This window comes from Muscardinus avellanarius (genome assembly GCF_963383645.1).
Source record: "Muscardinus avellanarius genome assembly, chromosome: 8".
NCBI lineage: Eukaryota > Metazoa > Chordata > Mammalia > Rodentia > Gliridae > Muscardinus > Muscardinus avellanarius.
This window is the reverse complement of record NC_137794.1, coordinates 84,350,902-84,372,946: the sequence shown is the minus strand read 5'-3', so window position 1 is coordinate 84,372,946 and position 22,045 is coordinate 84,350,902. Positions and strand designations below refer to the sequence as shown.

The 22,045-nt window shown below is 38.8% G+C and overlaps 1 protein-coding gene across 13 annotated transcripts in view; it reads left to right on the top strand.

Moving 5' to 3' along the window:
- EPB41L2 (erythrocyte membrane protein band 4.1 like 2) overlaps window positions 1-22,045 on the top strand; it is a gene marked incomplete at both ends in the record, with an annotated part of 91,482 nt that overhangs the window by 27,753 nt on the left and 41,684 nt on the right. For all 13 annotated transcript variants that reach the window (XM_080699761.1, XM_080699754.1, XM_080699753.1 and 10 more), the window contains 3 exons: window positions 4,592-4,696; window positions 15,396-15,438; window positions 18,790-18,865. In XM_080699761.1, the coding sequence (XP_080555887.1) occupies window positions 4,592-4,696; window positions 15,396-15,438; window positions 18,790-18,865 (224 nt within the window). The remainder of the gene's footprint in view (window positions 1-4,591; window positions 4,697-15,395; window positions 15,439-18,789; window positions 18,866-22,045) is intronic.

Below are 22,045 nucleotides of genomic sequence, written 5' to 3'. Positions count from 1 at the left end.
TCCCGTCACTATCATGAGGTGCGTGTTTTCATCTTATGGAGTGGAAACTGGGGCATGGAGAAGTGAAGTAAGTTGCCTGTGGTCACTAGGAGGTGGGCTGGCGGCCACACCAGGGCACTGAGGCTCTCCTTGTAGTCCTTCCTCCTATATTGTTAAGAATTAGTGATTCTCAGCCGGGCGTGATGGCGCACGCATGTAATTCCAGCATTTGGGAGGCAGAGACAGGAGGATCACGCAGATTCAAAGCCATCCTCAGCTACTTAGTGAGGCCCTTTGCAACTCACTGAGACCCTGTTTGAAAATAAAGAATAAAAAATAGGGCTGGAGGTGTCGCTTGGAGGTAGAATTCCCCTGGGTTCTATCCCCAGTACCGCCAAAAAAAAAAAAAAAAAAAAAAAAAAAAAAAAAGAATTAGTGATTCTCAGCCAGGTGTGGCGTATGCTTATGCTGGTAATCCCAGCATTTGTGAGGCTGTGACGGGAGGATCGTGGTTTGAATACAGCCTCAGCTACTACTTAGTGAGGCCCTTTTCAACTCAGTGAGACCCTGTTTCAAAATAAAGAATTAAAAAAAAAAATAGGGCTGGGAGTGTAGTTCGGAGGTAGAATGCCCCTGGGTTCCATATCCAGTACCGTTAAAAAAAAAAAAAAAAAAAAAAAGTGATACAACCGCCAAAGTATACCCAAACAAGTTTGAGTGCAGATTAGTACTATAAAATGTAATAGCCCGTGGCATTTAATAAGTGCCTCTTGGTAATCTGACAGTTTCTTTATATGATAAGAAACATGCTACTTATTTTGCCTTTTTATATTAGCTTTCTTAAAAGTAGTGCCTTTCAAAACCTTTTGAATGTAATGAGTACAAAGAATGAAAAAGAATGGATGAAGGGTAATGGATTTTATTTATCTTGCTCAGAATCCATTGGATTTTCTTAATTTGAAGGTTTATAACAATATATTAGCTATTGTGTCTTTGAATATTGCCTCTCCTTTATTCTGTCTATTGTCTCTTAGGACTCTGAGGAAGTATCTGTAGACCTCTTCATTCTACCCTCTGTGTCTGTGAAGGTTTTCATATTTTCTTTCTCTTTTTTGTTCTCTGCTGCATTCTGGGTAGTTTTTTGAGATTTATTTCCAGTTCACTGGTTTTCTCTTCAGCTATATCTTACCTTATCGATTCATATTATGATATAGTTATTGTAGTTTTTATTTGTAGATGTTTCATTTGACTCTTTAAAACATGTTTTACCTTAGTAATATTTTAAAGTACTTATTTCTTTAAACACATAAAACATACTTTTGTTTTGAACTTGATGGTTGCATTATCCTTAAAGACCTCTGAAGATCTGATTCTGGTACTGCGTCTACTCTCAATGGCGGCTGGTTTTCTTGTGTGATTTCTGAGTTTTGGTTTTATTTATTGGTATTTTGTCTATGGGGATTATTTGGTTCTGCCAGGTAGCTGGGCACATCTAATTCTGGCATAGTTAAAACTAAATTGTCTTTTTGCATCTTTGAATCAAACAGATAATATTAATACTAGTTTCCAAATTTTCCAGACAGTGGTAATTCTCTATCTTGTTTTTTGAGGTGTGGCCTGTAGAATGGTCATTCTTATGTAGATGAAATTAGTATTATAATAAAAAAAAGTGCAATGAACTCTTTTAGCCAAATACTTCAGGGAGAGACATCAGGTTGAATGATAGGAAAGTTTTTCACTGTGGAACTTCTCAGGATATCTAATTAGCAAATAGGAGTCTTGGTTCTTAGTAGCTGTGTGTAGTAGACAGATTTTTTTCCTTGTCACTATTCTTTTGGGGAGTGGAGGGTGTATTTCTGTGGGGTATGTATTGTGAGACCAGTGAGGCCAGTGGGGTGTGCTGGTCTGCTGGTAACCATTGCTTCTGATGACTGCCGTCTGTCTGTCTGTCTGTCTGTCTGTCTCTCTCTGTTTGCCGTGTGTGTGTGTGTGTGTGTGTGTGTGTGTGTATGCATCGCTATTGTATTTAAGTTCCCTGAGAGCCAGAGTAAGGCATTGTTATTGGGAAGAGCTCTTGTATTAGGCTATTTCCTAGACCACTTGTCAATTTTCTTTGGACCAGTTGAACCAGGAACCTGGTTATATCCAGTGTGGTAGATAAATAAGGCTTCCTGCTTATTTTCTATTTCCACCAGTTAAATATAAATTTCCCGAGTCCATATATGTCTTTTTCATCATTGTTTCCCCCAGTGCTAACGTAGGAACTGACAAATATTAGATGTTGAGTCCGTATATGTTAGTGTTTTAGGTTGGGGTCAGTATAATTAGCATGGCATGCTCTTTATAAATGGATGGCTTCCTTTTTTTATCTTAATGCACCCTCCAGTATCTTTTGTGTGTGTGTGTGGGGGGGGTCTGGGATGGCACCCAGGGGCATTCAACCTCCGAGCTACACCCCTGCCCTATTTTTTATTCTTTATTTGGAAACAGGGTCTCACTGAGTTGCAGAGGGCCTCACTAAGTAGCTGAGGCTGTCCGCGAACCGCAATCCTCCGGTCTCAGCCTCCTGAATGCTGGGATTACAAGCGTGCGTCACCACGCCTGGCTCCAGTATCTTTTTAACAGAAAATAACTTTGTGTTCTCTGTAAATATCCAAAGGGAAGAGTAATTTCTCTTAAATATCTGTATTCTCAACCTTACAAAGCCAGTTCCTCCTTTAGGATTCTCTTCAGCTGTCTTACTCTTCAAGCTGTGTCCTCCTCAGGCGGTTACTCATCCCCTTCCTGGCGTCGATGGCGCCGTGCACCTGCACCTCCCAGCTTGTGCCTAATTTGTTTCAGTTTTGTCTTGCCGGCCAGACTTTGAGTTCATGGAGGCTGGAGATGCCAAGTGAAAGCTTAAGTAATTAATCTGTATGGTTAGAATCTCATCAAGCATTTAAAACATTTACTCTTAGAGAGGGAAGAGGAGAACAGTAGAGGAGCAATCTGGGCATACGGAAGATAGTTGGATGTTTGTTAGATGGGGGCTAGAGAATGGCCAGGTGGGATCAAATTCAAGTGTGATGGAGGCGTGTGGACAGGCCCGATCTCACTGGGTTAGTTGGATCCTCGTGATGATCCGTGAGGTGGTTATTACCCCCATTTTACAGCTAAGATTATGTGGTTTCCCCATTGCCATGCTTGTCTAGTGATAGAGGATGTTCACAAAATGTTGAATGATGGAGTATTTGGGGCTGAGCTAGCCCTCTGCTGGTTACTGGAGTTCTACCCAGTTGACACCAACACTGTAGTGTGAGGATGTGCTTTGGGGGTGTTTTCCTCTTACTCTTTGGGGAAATTCTGTCCAGGAGAGCATGTCGTGTCTGACCTTGCAGTTGGGATATTTGAGGGTGTGTGTATTTTTTTTGGGGGAGGTGCACTGGGCTTGAACCAAGGGGGCACTCTACCACTGAACTGTACCCCAGCCCAATTTTATTATTATTTTGAAACAGGGAGGGTCTTGCTAAGTTGCTGAGGTTGACCTCGAATCTGTGATGCTCCTGTCTTAGCCTCCTGTGTACTGGGATTACAGGCATGCGCCGTCACATCGCGGGTGGGGTGATGCATCTCAATTGGAGAGTCACAGTTTGATTATTTTTTGCCACTGATTAGACAATAAGGTTGTCTTCTGTGACTGTGAAAATCTCTTGTATCTCTGTTGATAGCAGCTCCTTAAAAAGAAACATCTATTTAAGGCAAAAGTGCATTAAATCCTTAGGGACAGTTAGTTGATTTATAGTCCCAGTTTCATAATCTTGTATTTAAAATTTTTATCCTAGCAAATGAATACCATATTGCTTTATTGAAAATTGTAAATAGGTTCATAGCTTGTATTGAGAAAAGTTGTATTCTACAAATATCATAGAATAAATAAAAATCAGGCCTAAGTGCTGTGGAATAAATGATGTTTGATTACATTGACTTACAGGGTCAAATAATTTTCCTGGGGAACATATGCTTTGTAGATATGTCCTAAGTTACCTTTAGGTATCAAGGGAAGCACTTTGAACACATTTTTTTATGCTGTTTTTTAGATAAATACATGAATTTATAGAATCTTGCTTTCTAGTCCTCTTTATATTTATATAGAGTAGCAGTAAAGTAGAAAGCATTTTATCATGTTTTTATTAAAATTTATGCTTTGTATATATGTGTGGGATGAGAAGACTAAAGCAGAAAAACAGCTCCTTTTTTACACTATTAATACATTAGGCTGGGTGTGGTGGTGCACACTTGTAATCCCAACACTTGGGAGGCTGAGACAAGAGGATCACAGGTTTCAGGACAACTTTAGCTACTTAGTGAGGCCCTCTGTGACTTAGTGAGACCCTCTTTCAAAATAAAGAGTAAAAAATAGGGATGGGGTGTAACTCAGAGGTAGAACACCCCTGGATCCAATCTTCAGTACCACCCCCCCAAAAAAAAAAGAAAGAAAGAAAACAAAACAAACATTTAATATTAATTTATAGTAAATAATATATCTGATGTCAGGCTCTTAAATTTATGATACTCATGGAATCTCTTGTGCTTGAAAATAACGATTCTCTTACTCTTTTCTTTTTTTCTCCAGAAACGTGCTAAGGGACAAATGTTATTTGACAAAGTATGCGAACACCTCAATCTCTTGGAGAAGGACTACTTTGGACTTTTATTTCAAGAAAATTCAGAGCAGAAAGTAAGTGATTTCATCTATGTATAAAATATCATATATTTTAACCAGCTTATTTCAATATGAACTTAAGCTTTAGAATAATAACATATATGTTTACTATTATACACTTTTATTCATTGTAGATATTTGGTAAATCTTTAAGAACTATTTCATGTGAAAGAATTACCTCTGGCTTTCTACCTTCTTAGTGTACCGTGTCTTTTTATATATATTTATATATCATTTATATCATGAACAGACCGAATAGAACATCTCCTTGAAAAATGAGGGCTGATTTTAAAATTATGTTAATCTTTAGTTCTTAAATTCCTAGTGGAGTTGATTCACATAAAGAATCCATAGAGGGAAAAGTATTTTCAAAATACCTTAAAGTAAAAGATTTTCATAAGTGGGAAAATTGATGTTCTGGCATAGAGTTAGGACAACGTAGACTTTCCAAAATTGTATTATCTCAATCACTTGCTTTTCTTAGATTTTCGTGTTAAGTACAAAGACTAGTCAAGTTCACTCATATTTTCTACATACAGCCATGTAGTCACTTGCATCCACAGTTTTAAGCATTACTAAAATGTTGGAAGAGGTACGCTGCAAGGAATGTAGGAGTACCCATGTGTACTTGTTTGAAAGTTCAGGAGAGTGTGTGCCTTGCTGAACATAGTACAGCACTGGTGTGAGAAGGTGCTTCTGCCCTGTTATTGGGCTGCTGGGCACAAGAAAGGAGGTGGGGCCAGATGGACTCAGATGGAAGGTTTGGCCAGCCAGGGATAGACAAGAGATCTGCCTGGTTGTCAGAAGTGTGTTGCAATCCTTCCTGCTCCAGGAATTTTCCAGGTCACTAAGCAAAAGCATTAGGGTGGTCTGGTGCTTAATGCTTATTCCAGGGAACTTCAAGACTTTTCCATTTCATAAGTAAATTAAAGAGTGTAATATCAATGAGTTCTGGCAAAACCAGAATTGACTGCAGCTTGACTGTTAGGTGAAGGGTTTTTCCTCTTCACTTCCATTTCACTTTCTGAGTCTTGGGAGTTACTGTGGTTGAGAAGATGCTGAGTATGAGAGTGAAGAATAAAAGTTACTCCCTACAGAGGAATCCCTTTCAGTCTGCTAGAATGTGCTGTGGATGGAGTTACTGTGACCCTTATGTCTCAAAATCCCCAGAGGACTTGATCACAGTGAAAGCGATTACTCTCCAAGTATCTGACGTCCAAATCACAGTAAGAAGTGTCTCAGAGGAACAAAAGTGTGCATTTTGTTATTTGCCTGTGAGCTCTCACTGTTTGTAGTTCCACGTCCTTTAATGATATATAGTATACTAAAGGTGATAATTATATATAAATTAAATTTTCTACCTGCATTGCATCTAAATTTGTAGTTTAATTCTTTGCTTTGACTAAATTATATTACATGCCTGCCTATTGAATATAAGTATTTTTATTAGAACTCTGTTTAGAATACACTTCTTAAGAAGTAATAACGTCCTTGACTAAATAAACTAAGCACTCTTTTAAGGCCATAAATTATAAGGTGTTCTGGATAATATTTCCATTCATGAGCTCTTCTGTTTTTCTTCAAAGCTGCAACAGAGAAAGTGGTAGGAATTTGTCTGTCCCCTTTTTTTAGATTGCATATTGGTAGATTCAGAGGAGCACACAATCTTTATAAAATAGGGAGACAACTCAGTATTTGTAAAGTATGCAGCATAACATGCTCTGTTAGGAGATATAGGATATACTACATTAAGAAATCTGAGCTGAGATAGGAGCATCCAGTTTCAAGGATACCCTCAGCAATGAAGCGACCTACTGACACCTTGTTTCAAAATAAAAAACCAAAAGGGTTAAGTCCCAAGTATAACACACACACACATACAGAGAGAGGAAGAGAGAGAGAGAGAGGGAGAGAGAGGCAGAGAGACAGAGGGAGGGAGGGAAGAAGGGAAGGAGGGAGAACTGGCACGTCTGGAACCCTAATTTGCATAAGGAGTGGTATTTAGATAGGAGTATTCACTATTTTTTTTTTTTTTTTTTTTTGGTGGTACTGGGGATGGAACCCTTTTACCTCCGGGCTACACTCTCAGACGTATTTTATATTTTTATTTGGAAACAGGGTCTCTTAAGCCAGCCAGGCTGGCTTCGATCCTCCTGTCTCCGCCTCCCAAGCACGGGGATTACAAGCATGCGCCACCACACCTGGCGAAGATTCACTAATTTTTTTAACTTGATAACTCCCAGTGTTTGTTCATATCTGTGTGTGTGTGTGTGTGTGTGTGTGTGTGTGTGTGTGTACTGTGGGTTGAACTCAGGGGCATTCTACCTGAATTATATATTCTACCTGACTTATACACTTAACCCCTTTTTATTTTTTGTTTTGAAACGGAGTCTTGTTTGGTTGCTGAGTCTCACTATGTTGTTGAGGCTGCCCTCAAACCAGTGATCCTCCTGTCTTAGCCTCCCAAGTACTGGGATTACAGGCTTATGCCACCGCGCCTGGCTTTAGTTCACATCTTATACCTGAATCTCTACCCACACAATTGGCTGCCTACAGGACGCTGCTCTCCAATGCTTAAAAGCAAACTGGCCATTTTCCTCTTAAACATTATTTTCCCCTGAAGAATGATTCTAGATTCTTCTTTCTTGTTTACTCAACAGGGTTTCTTTCCTGCCTGCTAATATCCCTTTTCTGTTCTCTTTGTTCATAGATTTTACTCTGGTTTAGGCCTCCTACATCGCTTTCTCTAACTTACTAGCTGCCTAAATGGAGTAACTACCCAGTTCTAGACCCCTCCATGGCTTATTCACTGGCTTAGAACCACTCGATGGATGTCATTTATAGCCCCTTTACTGTAGTTTACAGGGTTTTTGGTCATATGCTATACATCTATTTGAGCTCCATTTCTCAATCTCTCACACACAGTCTATATTTAGTACATATCAAATTTCTCTCTCCAAATGAGCCTGGTTGGTAAATACCATATCTATTGGCACCTACTGTTCCTTAACATTTCAGATGTCCTCGCCATTCCTCTGTCTGTCTGTCTGTCTGTCTCTTTCTCTCTCTGAGAACTGACCCCAGGGACAGTCTCTGAGCTATACCCCAACCATATTTTATTTTTTATTTTGAAACAGGATCTTACCACATTGCTGAGGAAAACCTACGGTCTTCCTGTCTTAGCCTCCCAACTACTGGAATATTACAGGTGTACACCATTATGCCTTGGGATGTGCATCTTAATTCTATCTGAATTAAGATGGCTAAAGCCATATTTAGCCAGACTGTATTTGTATGTTACTCTTTCTAGAATCGCATCTGAAGGGGGATGGTGAAGTCTGATGAAGTGGAGAGCTGTGTAGTGACAAGGCCTGGGTGTGGCTGTTGGAGGAGGATGGCCAGAGTCAAGGCGGGTTAACCCATATAGTGTCATCATCTCAGCTGTGCATCACTTGCACAAACTCAAACTGAGCAACTCATGTACCACTTCTGGTAACTTTTGAAATAAGTATTATATATTTGTATATAGCCGGGCGTGGTGGCGCACGCTTGTAATCCCAGCACTTGGGAGGCGGAGACAGGAGGATTGCCCAGGTTCGAAGCCAGCCTCGCTTGGCTTAAGAGACCCTGTTTCCAAATAAAAATATAAAGAATAGGTGTCTGGGAGTGTAGCCCGGAGGTAGAAGGGCTTCCAGGAACCTCAGTACCACCAAAAAAAAAAAAAAAATTATATATATATATATATATATATATATATGTACATATATATATTTGTATACATATACATATAAAACTCTAGATTATTATTTTTAACCTATTTTAGTGTACATTTATCTATTTTGTTGAAATAGTCACAGAACTAAAAACTTGGGACTTAGTGGTTTAAGGTCATTAAGGCAGAAGATAAGCCTGGATGGCTGATATTTTCATTGACAAAGATGTCAGTGCTAAGTAAGGGACTCTGAATTTCTTATTTTTCTTTGTAGCTTCATATGAAATACAAGGTGAAAATGCTTATAAAATTAGATACATTTGTACCTAGGCTTAATGTTTTTTCTTGAGTGTAGTACTAAGGTTGAACCCAGGGGCATTCTACCTCTCAGCCTTACCTCTAGTCCTTTTTACTTTTTTAAGTTTGAAACAGGGCCTCATTAAGCTGCTGAGGGTCTTGTTAAATTTCTGCAGCTGACCCGGAACCTGCAACCCTCCTTTCTCAGCCTCTGGAGTAAAGTACGAGAATTACAAGGGTACATAACCACGTCCAGCTACTTAGGCTTAATTTGAACTCAAGAAGTTTGGAAGAATAAAGAAGTAGGGTATCCCTCCTAAGCTAATGGCTTTTTAGGAAATGAATGTTCAACTGTAGTTAGCAGTGCACTTAATTATTCATATAGAATTAATTTGCGTTTGTAACTTTGCATTGTGTGATTTCTTTACCCCTTTCTGCTTACATAGACAAAAATCTAGTCAAGATACCAATACAAAGAATTTTTATTCTTATAATACAGATTTGTATGTTCTACATTTTTTCCCCAGATAATTTGTTGTTACTATACTAACTTAGCTTAATCAGTCCTGCTCTTTTGGACATCTATGCAGTTTTAACAATCATGTTCAGGGATGTAAGCTTCTTTATTTGTCTCTTTTTTTCCCCGCCGAGCATTGAACCTATGTTTCACACACACTCCATCACTGAACTATACCCTCAGCCGGTTTATTTTTCATACCACGCCCTATATGTATATACAGAAGTTTCTGATACTTATCCCAACCTATTGTAAAGTAATGGCCAGGCAAAGCCACAGATATTTCATATGAAAATTTTCTATGGAGAGGAAATCTAAATATTCTTTTAGTTGGAAGCCTTTTAATTCATTCTGAATATAAAAATGTTTCATTGTTAGTGTAAGAACTTTTAAATGTCTGCTGAATACTGTTATGTAAACATTACTATGGAAAATGTTGTTACAATATATGGAATCCGTGACATTCTTTTATACACAGATTCCAAGTCCATGTAGTTTTTATATTCGTGTCTAAGTAGAACCATCATTAAGTGTTTTGGACGGACTCTAAAGGGAAAAAACTGTCTTGAATTTTGATGTCAGTACAGCTTGGCATTTGGCCCAGGCATTACAATGTCATTTTGCTATAAGCTATATTGAAAGAGGCACTTGTTAAAAAGTAGTTGATAACCACAACTAACTCTGAAAATTAATTAAAGGAGTTGTCTGATGATTTCTCCTCCAGAATAGAACTAAAACCTCAAAATGTTTGTACTTATCAATATTTTTTAGATAAAATTCAGTATTCAATCCAGTTAAATCTTATAATCCTTCATTTTCCCAGATATATGGCCAATGTTTTACTGTGAAATAAAAAGCCTGTACCTTTTCGCCCAACACCAGCGTATGGCCTTGTATTGGACTCGATTTAGACAAGAAGGGATCTGTTTCACTGCTATAAATTCCTATGGAAAAATTTTGCAGAGTTAAGACAAATCTACCTTTATACTTTTCACATTTGGTAATATAGTGTGAGTTGGATTGAATTGGTTAATTTTTTTCACCTGGACAAATTAGAGATCATAAAAACAGGCGAAGATGGCATGGCTAGGCTTGTAGGAAAATGTCTAACTGTGGGGTCTTAGGTCTAGCCTGATGAGAGGTGGGAGGTACATGTTTTTTGGAGAAAGGAACATAATTTTTTTGTGCTTAGTGAAATGGGAAGCAATTTGAAGAAATACTTAAATTTGGGAGTGTGGAAACTATACCTTGTTAACAGAGTTCAGTGAAGGCTGTTTGATAAGCCAGTTAGAGGGCTACTTAAAATGTCTGTACACATGGCTTTCATGAAAAGACAGGAATTTCTATATACAAAAAAATGCAGGGCCATAGTACTCAAAGGGTAATCCAAGGACCATCAGTGTTGGCACAGTGTAGCTACCTGTTAGAAATGAAGACACCCAGGCCTTCACCCTGGATCTGCTGAGTGAGACACTGCAGCGTTGACTAGATTTCCTGCAGGTGATTCATATATTACTTTTGAGTGCCAGAAGCACTTACTTATATGGGGGGTACGGTGTTCTTTTAAAGGCAGCAGAAGAGAATTATAGGAGTTTGAAATGTCACAAATATCAAGGGAGTTCAGGGATCCTCAGAGCCACATGTTGATTGTGATCCCAGAAGTGCGCTAATGTTGAAGCTGCTTAGGCAAGAATTAGTTCATTACTGTTCTGCCTGCATTCTAAAATATTTATATAAAATTTGAGACAAAGTGAAAGTATATGTTTTAATTTATGTATATGTATATATATTTCTTTGATTTTTGTTTTTGTTTTGTGGGTCTGGGGATGGAACCCAGGGGCATTCTATCTCTGAGCTATACCTCCAGCCCTATTTTTATTCTTTATTTTGAAAAAGACTCTCACTGAGTTGCAAAGGGCTTCACTGAGTAGCCGAGGCTGTCTTCAAACCCAGATCCTCCTGTCTCAGCCTCCTAAATGCTGGGATTACAAGCGTGGGCCACCATGCCCTTCTCTAATTTATATACATATTAATCCATTAGTATCTAAAGTAATACTTCAAAATATTGGCATAAATGATACTGTATGCTACTGTAATGTTACAGAAATATTTTTACTTCTGCTGATGACAAAGACGGTCGATTATTAACCGCATTTTTCTGCTGTATTCCTGGTTGATGGTAATCTTAAATTTCAGTTACAAGTTGGTGAAAATAAAGATGTAACTTTTTTCTTTAATTTGAATTAATCATTTTCTGATTTCATGCTTTAAGGTGATTTTAATACTGCTAATATTCTAGCATTACATTTACTTTTTTTTTTTTTTTTTTTTTTTTGCGGGTCTGGGGATGAAACCCAGGGGCATTCAATCTCCGAGCTACACCCCTGCCCTATTTTTTATTCTTTATTTTGAAACCGGGTCTCACTGAGTTGCAGAGGGTCTCACTACGTAGCTGAGGCTGTCCAGGGACCGCGATCCTCCAGTCTCAGCCTCCTGAATGCTGGGATCACCAGCGTGTGCCACCACGCCTGGCTCGCATTACATTTACTTTTAGTTCACTTTAAAAAGGATTCCTTGTAATTAATTTATATATTGTCTTATGATGTTTACTCAGAAGGTAAATGTTTCCTGAGTGTACACCTTTGGTGTGGAATAGGGAAAGCCCACTTTTTTATTGGGTTGTTTGTTTTCTTAACAGGGATTTTCTTGAATTCTCTATACATCCTAGCTATTAGTCCTCTGTCGGAGGACGAGTTGCAGAATTTTTTCCCATTCTGTTAGCTCCCTGTTGAGATTCTTGATAGTTTCCTTTGCTGTACAGTTTAATGCAATCCTAGGTATTGATTCTCCTTTTAATTTCTTGTGCCTTTGGGGTTTTGTTGAGATTTTATTTGTGCCTTTGTGTTGAAATGTTGAACTTATGCCCTCTTCAAGGAGCTGCAAGGTTTCTGGTTTGGTTTCCAAGTCTTTGAATCATTTTAACTTTGCTGATTTGTTTGTGGTATTGGGGATCGAACCCAGGAGCATTCTACCTCCAAGCTACAGCACCAGCCAGTCCTTTTTTATAATTTATTTTGAAATAGGGTCTTGGAAAGTTGCTGATACTGGCCTCTGTCTTCCTGTCTCAGCCTCCCAACTACTGTGATTACAGGTACGCACCACCATACCTGACTTAGAAAGTTTGCCTGCTACTTATTTGTAGTTGGCAACATAGGTATTTAACTTGTATTTCTTTATACAGTTAAATATTTTTAAATTGGTGAATTTATTATTCTGGGCAGGAAAACTGTCCACCAAACATGATAAAAGTATTCAGAAATGACTGTTCAAATAAAATAAATCTAATAAAACAAGTAACTTATGGCAAATTAAAACGACCGTAGCACGGTAAGGAAAGGGGCAGCAGTGGGCAGGCATCGTTCCGTGGGGATTACTTTGGTACTTACTGTCTAGAACTGCCCAAGTACCCTGGGGGATATGAATAAGATGGTGTCACCTAGCTCTTGCAAAGCTGTACTGGGAAGACGGAAGACCTTGCCCCTTGGCAGGAATGGGGCCTCCACACTCCAAGGTGAGTATGGTTAGGAGAGGGAAGACCAGGGAGGTTCGTGGGAAGAGCCACTCCTGCTGCTGTGTGTGGTCACATCAGGAAATCCTAGCCCACTGAGCCTGCAGGTAGGCAGGTGTCGGTGGGGGGGAGGGGGCATCAACCTTTGGTACTTGACGTCTGTGTTGTGGAAAGTGTCCTGAGGATGAGAGTCCAAATTTGGCTGTCTGTCTTGTCACTCAAATTCTTGTATCTGTAGGGTCCTGCTGACTCAAGTAATTAATAAAAGGTGTTGGGGTTTTAAAAGAGAAGGTGCCAGACAGCTCAAATGCAGGGTTAGTTCTTTGAGTTACAGAAGGTGATATTGTCTTTGCCATCTTGGGACAGAGAGCTCTTTTTACACCAGCTCACGTAATGATATTTGAGATTTGAGAGGGTTTGTCTTTTATACCATCACTGCCCCCTCTACTCTCTCTTTTCTCTGTGCTAATGCTCTGAGAGATTTCTTTCTCTTTCAGCTCGGCACCAATTGTCTCTGATTCAGTTTTCCTTGATGTGGTTGTTACTTCCTTGCCACACACTGACCCCCTCTGCACCTTTCCCAGCCCCGGTCCAGGCAGGATGAGTCTGGAAGCTGAATGATGTGTTTTTCTTATTCTTGCATACTCATCGTAGCTGGACATTTGCGAGCCAGCTGTTGTGTTTGACAGCAGCTGCGGGGTACAGAAGCTGAGTGCCAGGCTCCTTTTTGAGGGAAACATAAGGGCTGCTGGATTACATGGCACTGGAGGTGCCATTACAGGGTCCCACTGACCCTTTGCATCAGCGGTCCATGCAGCTGGGACGCCAGTCATAGGAAAGCAGGCCATGCACTGGTGGCTCTTTATTGAGAGGTTTGAATACCATCAGTGTTAGAACAGAGCCATGCGCACCTTGGATCTTTACTGCAGTGAGTGCAGGCCATGAATGGTGTCGAGGCTGTAAAATCTGAGCGGGTCAGTGAGGCCTGCCTTCAAAGCATGCTCCTGTTAAAGTCATAGCCTATTGTTCCAAAGTAACAGTAAACATTTTGTTTGTTTTACATATCTGAATAAAATTCTATTTGAATATAGCTGTTTTAATACATCATTTGGGATACTTAATAGAATCACCAAACTTATTGTAAAGCCAGTTATTATTATTATTTTTTTTTAATTTTTTTTTTTTGGTGGTACTGGGGGTGGAACCCAGAGGCTTTTTACCTCCGGGCTATACTCCCAGACCTATTTTATATTTTATTTGGAAACAGGGTCTCACTAAGTTGCTGAGAGCCTCACTAAGTAGCTGAGGCTGGCTTCGAACCTGTGCCATCCTCCTGTCTCAGCCTCCCAAGCGCAGGGATTACAAGCGTGCACCACCACGCCCGGCTTAAAGCCAATTATTTTAATCAGTTTATTTTACCTAAGAAAATGTACTTGTTTTATATCAGTAAGTTGGACCAACTTTAATAATAAGGTGAGAATATATAAATAAACATCTATACATTTTTGTAGGGGTCTTTTTCTTATAGTTTTGAAAGATTTAATGAGCTGAACTGATTTGAATTTGATGGTTCAGGTTTTTTTTTCTTCTGTTAGACATTCTAGTGATTTCTTAGCATGCTTTTCTATTAGTTTTCTCAAAGAGCAAAAATGTGGCCAGTCATGGTGGTGCACACTTATAATCTCAGTACTTGGGAGGCCAGCAGGAGGCCAGCAAGTTGGAGACTGGTTTTATCACCTTAATGAGACTCTGTTTCAAAATTAAAACCCAAAAAGGGCTGAGGGTATGGCTTGAAGGTGGAATGTCCCTGAGTTCAATCTTCAGTACCCCTCCACCCCAAAAAAGAGCAGAAATGAGGGGCAAATGAGGGGCAAAATCTCTCAGAGCATATACTGTATACTGTGCTCCTTATCATTATGATTTCCAACTTGGAACAAAGTGTAAAAGAAAGAAGGATATTATATTAACACCAGAAAGGAAAATATCTCCAACCTGGCAGTAGTACTTCTCCTTAGGTTGGTACAGTTGCAGGGAAAAAGGAAGTGGAAGAGGAGGGGAATTTGTTGGCCTTGGCACTTGAGATGATTGTGTCTGACTGAGGAATGTACAACTTCAGCTCATAGCTTCTAGTTCATATTTTATCCTTCATGAGTAACAACCAGCTGTGATGATGAACTCTCATTTTAGCTACACCCCCTGCCCTATTTTTTATTCTTTATTTTGAAACAGGGTCTCACTAAGTTGCAGAGGGCCTCACTGAGTAGCTGAGGATGTCCGTGAACCGCGATCCTCCAGTCTCAGCCTCCCAAATACTGGGATTACAAGTGTGCACCACCACGCCCGGCTTGAATATTATTTATAGATTTATTATGTCTCTATGAATAAATTATTTCAGATCCAACAGAATGAAGTTCATGGAATTTACCTTCAAAGAGTTTAAATAATTTATTTTTAACACACACACACACACACACACACACACACACTTAATCTAGTGGAATCATAATAGGTAAAAGTCACTTTAAATTGGACTTTATATATACTTAGGTTGTAAACTGTTTCATTTTGATTTCAGGGCTATTTCTTACAGATAATTAACTTTTTTTCCCTCCTCTTGCAGAACTGGCTAGATCCTGCAAAAGAAATAAAGAGACAACTGCGAAGTAAGTATTTAAATAACCATACTTTCAAGTTATTAATCTTTATATTTATCTCTTTTCATTGTGAATAAAAGTCATAGGTACAAACTAACCAGATAGTAATGATTGGTCCAATTCTGCATTTGCACAATCTCAGAAGTCAGTAATACAATATATAATTTGTAGAATTGTGCCTTTCTTTGTACATGGCTTAAGAAGGCCCTAGAGCTGTCCAGGGAGAAGCCATATTTTGGTGAACTAACTTACCAAGTGCCCTGTGCTGTTTATTGCATCTCCCTACTTACTATTACAGATGTCTAAATGTTGGGACAGTCTGTGCTTTTCTTTTCGTCCTGTCTACCTTCTGACTCCCAATTTAGAGTCTCCACATTTGATTTCTTTTTAATCTCAATCTTCTCATCATTTTTTCCATCTCTTATTTTGAGCATATACCTTCTCTTTCCCATTTTTCTCCTCTTGTATACTCTCACCTCCATCCCCTTTTAAACGCCTTTGATTAGATGGACCAGCCTTCCTGACTTGCTCAGAACTGAGAGGCTTCACAGATTATGAGACTGTCAGTGTTACACTGGAACAGTCCCAGGCAAGCTGGCGTGGTTGGCCACCCTATCTTTTGATCATACACTCATTTCAGCCTGCCTCCTTCTTCCCCGTTCTCTCCCTTTTCATGTACCATCTTGGTTTTTTTTTTTTTATCATTTATGTTTGTTTCATGGTGGAAAAGTGGGAGGGCAAGTGGATGCATATATGCTATGCGGACTTGGATGAAACTACAGAAAGCTTTGGGGCCTTTTGATTCTTCTGCTGTTGTTATATGCTCTTGAAAAGTGTGTGAGATCACGAAGGTACTGATGCTTGGTGCCTAGGCTTTCTCAGAAACTAGAACAGCCAGGTGACCCAAACAGAGAGAACAATATAAATAATATTCAATTGAGTTGTTTCCTATGGTTTTGTTTTGGCTCTTGTTTGAATATGTGTGTATCACTCATTTCAGCCTCATAGATGTTTCCTGTTGGAAATATTCTTTTGGAAGAAAACTTAAAAATTTTTCAGAACTTTTAGGAGAAAAATTTTTGAAAAACAAATGGTTGGAAAACTTTCAGAAGGCAAGACTTGGGCTGCTTATCATGTTCCTGTTTTGATTATTTGTGAAGTTTTTAAAAGAGTTATTTTAGGACTTTTGCCCTTGTGGTTTTAGGAATAGCAAGTAACAAATAGGTTCTGACTTTTTAAAACTGTTGAAACAAATGAAGTTTTTGCTATTGTATCGCCCTCTTTCTTCTTGTGTTAAGGAAGGTGGGCTCTCTTTCAGCTTGTTCTGTGCTAGCCCAGTCTCTGCTATAATTTTATGGTTACTTTACAGTGATTAGGCAATTGGCAAAGATAAATACTAATCTTTTAGTTACTTACAGCAATCAAAAAACCTGATGGTTTTTTTGATTTAAATTTTGCCTTAAAAAATCTTTATTTTCTTAAAGATATCAAATAAAACTGTATATCAAAGGCTTACATTTGATTACTATATAGTCAACCCATAGCTAGCTGAACTGTTTATATATAGCTGGGTAATGTTATAATAAGAGATAATTGAATTTCAATTTTAACTTGAAAATAGTGATTGTAAATTTTAAGTGTTATCATAAAATATGGGAACTGTATGCATTTGTTATATATTAATTAACTTGATTTAGCCACTCCACAATGAAGTGTAACTATATCATACATGCTATATATCATAAATATATACAATTTCATCAGTTAAAAAAAGTGTGGCATTCTTGATTTTGGACTGTATACTAAAATATAATAAGTTCTGTAGAAACGTATGCCTGTAGTCATATCCAGGGAAGCATATGTTAGTGTTAATACCTAGAAAACAAATAAGCAAGGGACCATTAAGAAATGATAATCTTGTGATGACTTTGCTTGATTATGGATTAGCAGTCACCTCAAATAAGTACATGTACACAATGCATACATATTTGACACAGCCAGCCTGGTGCTGCAGGCCGAGAAGCACTGTATTTCTCCATATTTATGAAGATCTTACATGCAGTTACTATGATTTAAATGTGTAAAGCAGAACTTAAATGTTTCTTGAGTTCAGCAGAATTGACTTTATTAGTAGTTCAATGATGTTGAGCCAATATCTAGCAAAACTATATGTGTGTCCATAGTAGCCACCCGTCCAGTACAGACCTGTTGACTTTTGAGGAAGAGTGAAAGTAACGTACTGATGACACAAAGGGAACAAAACGACGATGACCAAGAGAATGGATTCGAGACATTTTCATGTCCATACATTAAAGATTTTGTGAGGCCTTCAGATATGTGTGGGATGTAATAACTTACACAAAGAGAAACAACATTCTGTTTTTATTTAAAAATGCTGTGAACTTTCAGCAGAACTCTAAATTTGGGATAGTGGAATTATGTGGATTCTTTTAGGAAAATAAGATCTGCCTTCCCCTTCCCTGCTTTTTTCTCTTAAACTAACCAAAACAGGATATAGCAAAACATTAATATTAATGTATAACTAGCAGTATTTTAAATTATAATGTCATCCATGCTAAAGATGTTTGACATTCTTCAAGGCATGATGCAGTAAAGTGAATATTATATACAAGTATACACTTATATCTACTCTGTAAAATCTGGGTAATGATTTTATTATCTTAAAGTATTTCAAAGTCTTAACACTTTTGTGGGATCTCTTTGAAAGCTTTCTACAGAAATAACCCATTAATCATTTCCTGAATAGCCATTATAATCACTTGATCATTATTTCTCTTCCCCAACAAGATAGAAATTCTAGATTTTTTAAAGAGCGTAGAATATTTAGCAATTGTAGATCCTGAGGTTAAAATAGTTCTTACCTCAGAACTGTTATATGGAAGTTATATTGAGTTTTTTGTGTGATAGAGCAGTGTACAAAACACATGTTGATGTACCAGTAAATATTTATGGGAAAGTGAACCTTTTTTTTTTTTTTTGTGGTACTGGGGTTCCTGGAAACCCTTCTACCTCCGGGCTACACTCCCAGCCCTATTTTTATACTTTTTATTTGGAAACAGGGTCTCTTAAGCCAGCGCTGCTGACTTCGAACCTGCGCGATCCTCCTGTCTCCACCTCCCAAGCGCAGGATTACAATTGTGCGCTACCACGCCCGGCTGAACCTATTATTTTTAATGGGTTATTTATTCAATTTTTATTTTTACTTCACATTTCTATAAATGATATTAATTTCCTCTACGTAAAACATTTGCAGATTAATATGTAGTGGGATAAGTCTGGATTATACCAAAACAATCTTTTTTTGTTTGAGTAAATAACCATGATATTTAATAATTACAGATCTTCCTTGGCTGTTCACTTTTAATGTGAAGTTTTATCCTCCTGATCCGTCTCAACTAACTGAAGATATCACCAGGTACTATTTATACTTGCATATTAAAAGGAATCTTATAGCTCTCATTTACTTCTGTGCCATAGCAGTGAGGGTGGGGGGCAATTTCAGGATTGAAATCAAAGCAGTTTTTATTAATAAGTTAAGTTTTAGAAGCTTTTTTGGAAATGGGTCTTCTCCCAAATAGTTGGAAGAGTTGCCAATTTCAAAATTTTCATTTAGTTTTAATTTCTCCCTTTTATGTTTGAGTAGTAAAATATTTTAAAATGATATCACTAGCAACTTTGTTTTCTACATCTAACTTTTTAAAAGGTACTGATATTTAGTATTTCGCATTCTAATACTGAGGTGAGTTTTTGTTGTATAAGCCATGTGTGCCTGTGTGTAGTCTCATAAAGATAACATAAAGGTAAAACCATTTAATTAAAAAAAAAAAAAACTAGTAATTTTGGTGTCCTCCTACCTCTCCTACTTCCCTGCCGCAGTTAAAACTAACAACAGGGTAAGCTGTGTGTGGTGGTGCACACCTGTAGATCCCAGTACTTGGGAGCCTGAGCTAGGAGGATCGCAGGTGTGTGGGTAGCCTCAAAAATGAAGAGACCTTGTTTCAAAATAAAAACAGAATAGGACTGGGCAGTGTAGCTCAGAGGTAGAGTCCTCTGGATTCAATCCTCAGCACCACAAAACAAAACAAAGAATTTAACAGGATAGACTTTCTTACGTAGAGTCGGCAGCTATTTCATTTTCATCTCCTCTGAGATTAAGTGGACTGTAAGAGCATACACTTAAGTTGAAAGTAAAAGATCCAGTTTAGAAGCCAGAGTGCGTTTATGATCCTGAGAGCAACTGGGTGTTTGAGAGGTAACCAAAGTTAAGCAAGTATGCAGGTACTCGTGTACCAGCAAGTGCCTTGATATACTTAGTCTTGTAAGTCTGGGTAAGTAACAGGGTTTCTCAGCTTTGTTAAGAATAAATGTAAAAGCTAGGCGTGGTGGTACACCCATGTAATCCCAGCATTCGGGAGGCTGAGACCAGAGGATCGCGGTTCCTGGACAGCCTCGGCTACTTAGTGAGGCCCTCTGCAACTCAGTGAGACCTGGTTTCAAAATAAAGAATAAAAAATAGGGCGGGGCTGTAGCTCAGAGGTCGAATGACCCTTGGTTCCATCTCCAGACATAAAAAAAAGAATAAATGTAAAGGGTGATTTATATACATACACGCACACATTAATTAATTAATTAATTTATTTATTTATTTTTGTGGTACTGGGATTCCTGGAAGCCCTTCTACCTCCAGGCTATACTCCCAGACCTATTTTATATTTTTATTTGGAAACAGGGTCTCTTAAGCCAGCACGGCTGACTTCGAACCTGCGCGATCCTCCTCCTGTCTCCGCCTCCCAAGTGCAGGGATTACAAGTATGCACCACCACGCCCGGCCTCACACACATATATTTAAAATGTTATGTACATGACCAAGGAAAATTGTGTATACAAACGAAAACAAGTTTTTTAGTGAAAGACTGCTTGACTAGTTTCCTTTTTTGTATATCAAGTCTTGTAGGTGCTTTAAAAAGTGTGTAGTGTCCATGTGAGATAGGAATGATGGAGGTTTCTTTCCAAGATTGGAAAAATAGCAGGCCTTTTTCTTCCTCTACTGCCTGCTGCTGAGTAAGAATGTACTACTATACTAATTAATTACTACTAGTTTGCTAATTAAGCTCCGATTGAATTAGCTTCAGCTAGTAAGTAGTAAATAGTAGCTTTCATCACTCCATAGTGAGCTGCCTCGAACACTGCCCCTGGCGGTTGGCATGTGTAGGGCACAGAGCTTCACTGCGAATGTGCTTGGAAGAATGCCTGGAATGGAGCTTTCTGATCCATTGTCCTCTTGGTGCATACCCTCCTCCCTGCAGTTATTTGTTTGGGGGACTGTAATCCTTTGCTGATTGCAACTTTATTGCATCAGTGATTTTTTTCCATATAAATTGGGCTTGAACAGTCTCCCTGTCTGTGGATGGGGAAATGAGTTGGCTAAGAACTAAAGGCCTCACTGGTACAGCCTGAAACCAGCCACCTGCCTATACTGGGGGCTTGACAGCCTAAACAGGATTCAAGTCTTCACTACGGCTTGAATGAACATTTACAAGGTGAGGTATGCTTTGGCCCTGGCCAATAACACTATTCAGAATAATGTCTGAAGTATGCCATTTCATGCTGTATGGGAAAAAAATGGAGCTGGAAAGTTCAGGAAGCCCTATTTAGTTTTGGTTTAAAGTTCTTAGGACTTAGGCTTTGAAAATAGGAAAAGACAGCCAGGCATGGTAGCGCATGCTTGTAATCCCCGCGCTTGGGAGGCAGAGACAGGAGGATTGCTCAGGTTCGAAGCCAGCCGCGCTGGCTTAAGAGACCCTGTTTCCAAACAAAAATATAAAATAGGTCTGGGAGTGTAGCCCAGAAGTAGAAGGGTTTCCAGGAACCCCAGTACCACACACACACACCAAAAAAAAAAAAAAAGAGAGAGAGAGAGAGAGAAAAGACAAATGTGAGAAGTAGAAACAATAAAAGAAGCAACAGGATGGACTCTCTGTTCAGGTTCTGAAAGTTGTACAGTGTCAAGAACTAGCACTATTAATAATTAAGAACTTAATAACCTGGAACCATAGTTTAAAATTTAGCTTATGAAGTAGATCCAGCTGTGTTCATGTCATTGTAGGGGTGAAGGAAACATAATCTGTCTTAAAAAGAGAGCCCTTGCAATGCATAAAAAATACCCAGACTATAGTACTGGTAAGAAGACTGACTCTCAGAAAATTCTCAAGCACTTTCCAATACCTTGGCAAGTACTTTGTTAACATGGGACTCCGATGAAGATAAGCAGAGACCCTGCCTTTCCCGATGGTATATTTAGGTGGTAATTTAGGTATTACTGAACTGGACGGGAACTGACTCATCCACAAAAAGAGGTCTGGACCAGAGGCCACCACTCTGCTTGAATGACGGATAGAGAGCAGGAAGAGCATTGACTCTAATGCCCAGGTTAAGCAAAAATGTCTTAAAGGAGCAAGGTAGCCAGTTGTCAGCAGCAATGACAGTGTCTGAAGAACTCTTCAAGAATGAGGTATTGCCATCTGTTTCAGAGGGGTCTGGTGACCTTAGCAAGTGGTGAAATTTGAGAGTAGAAATCAGGTTTTAAACTGTCACC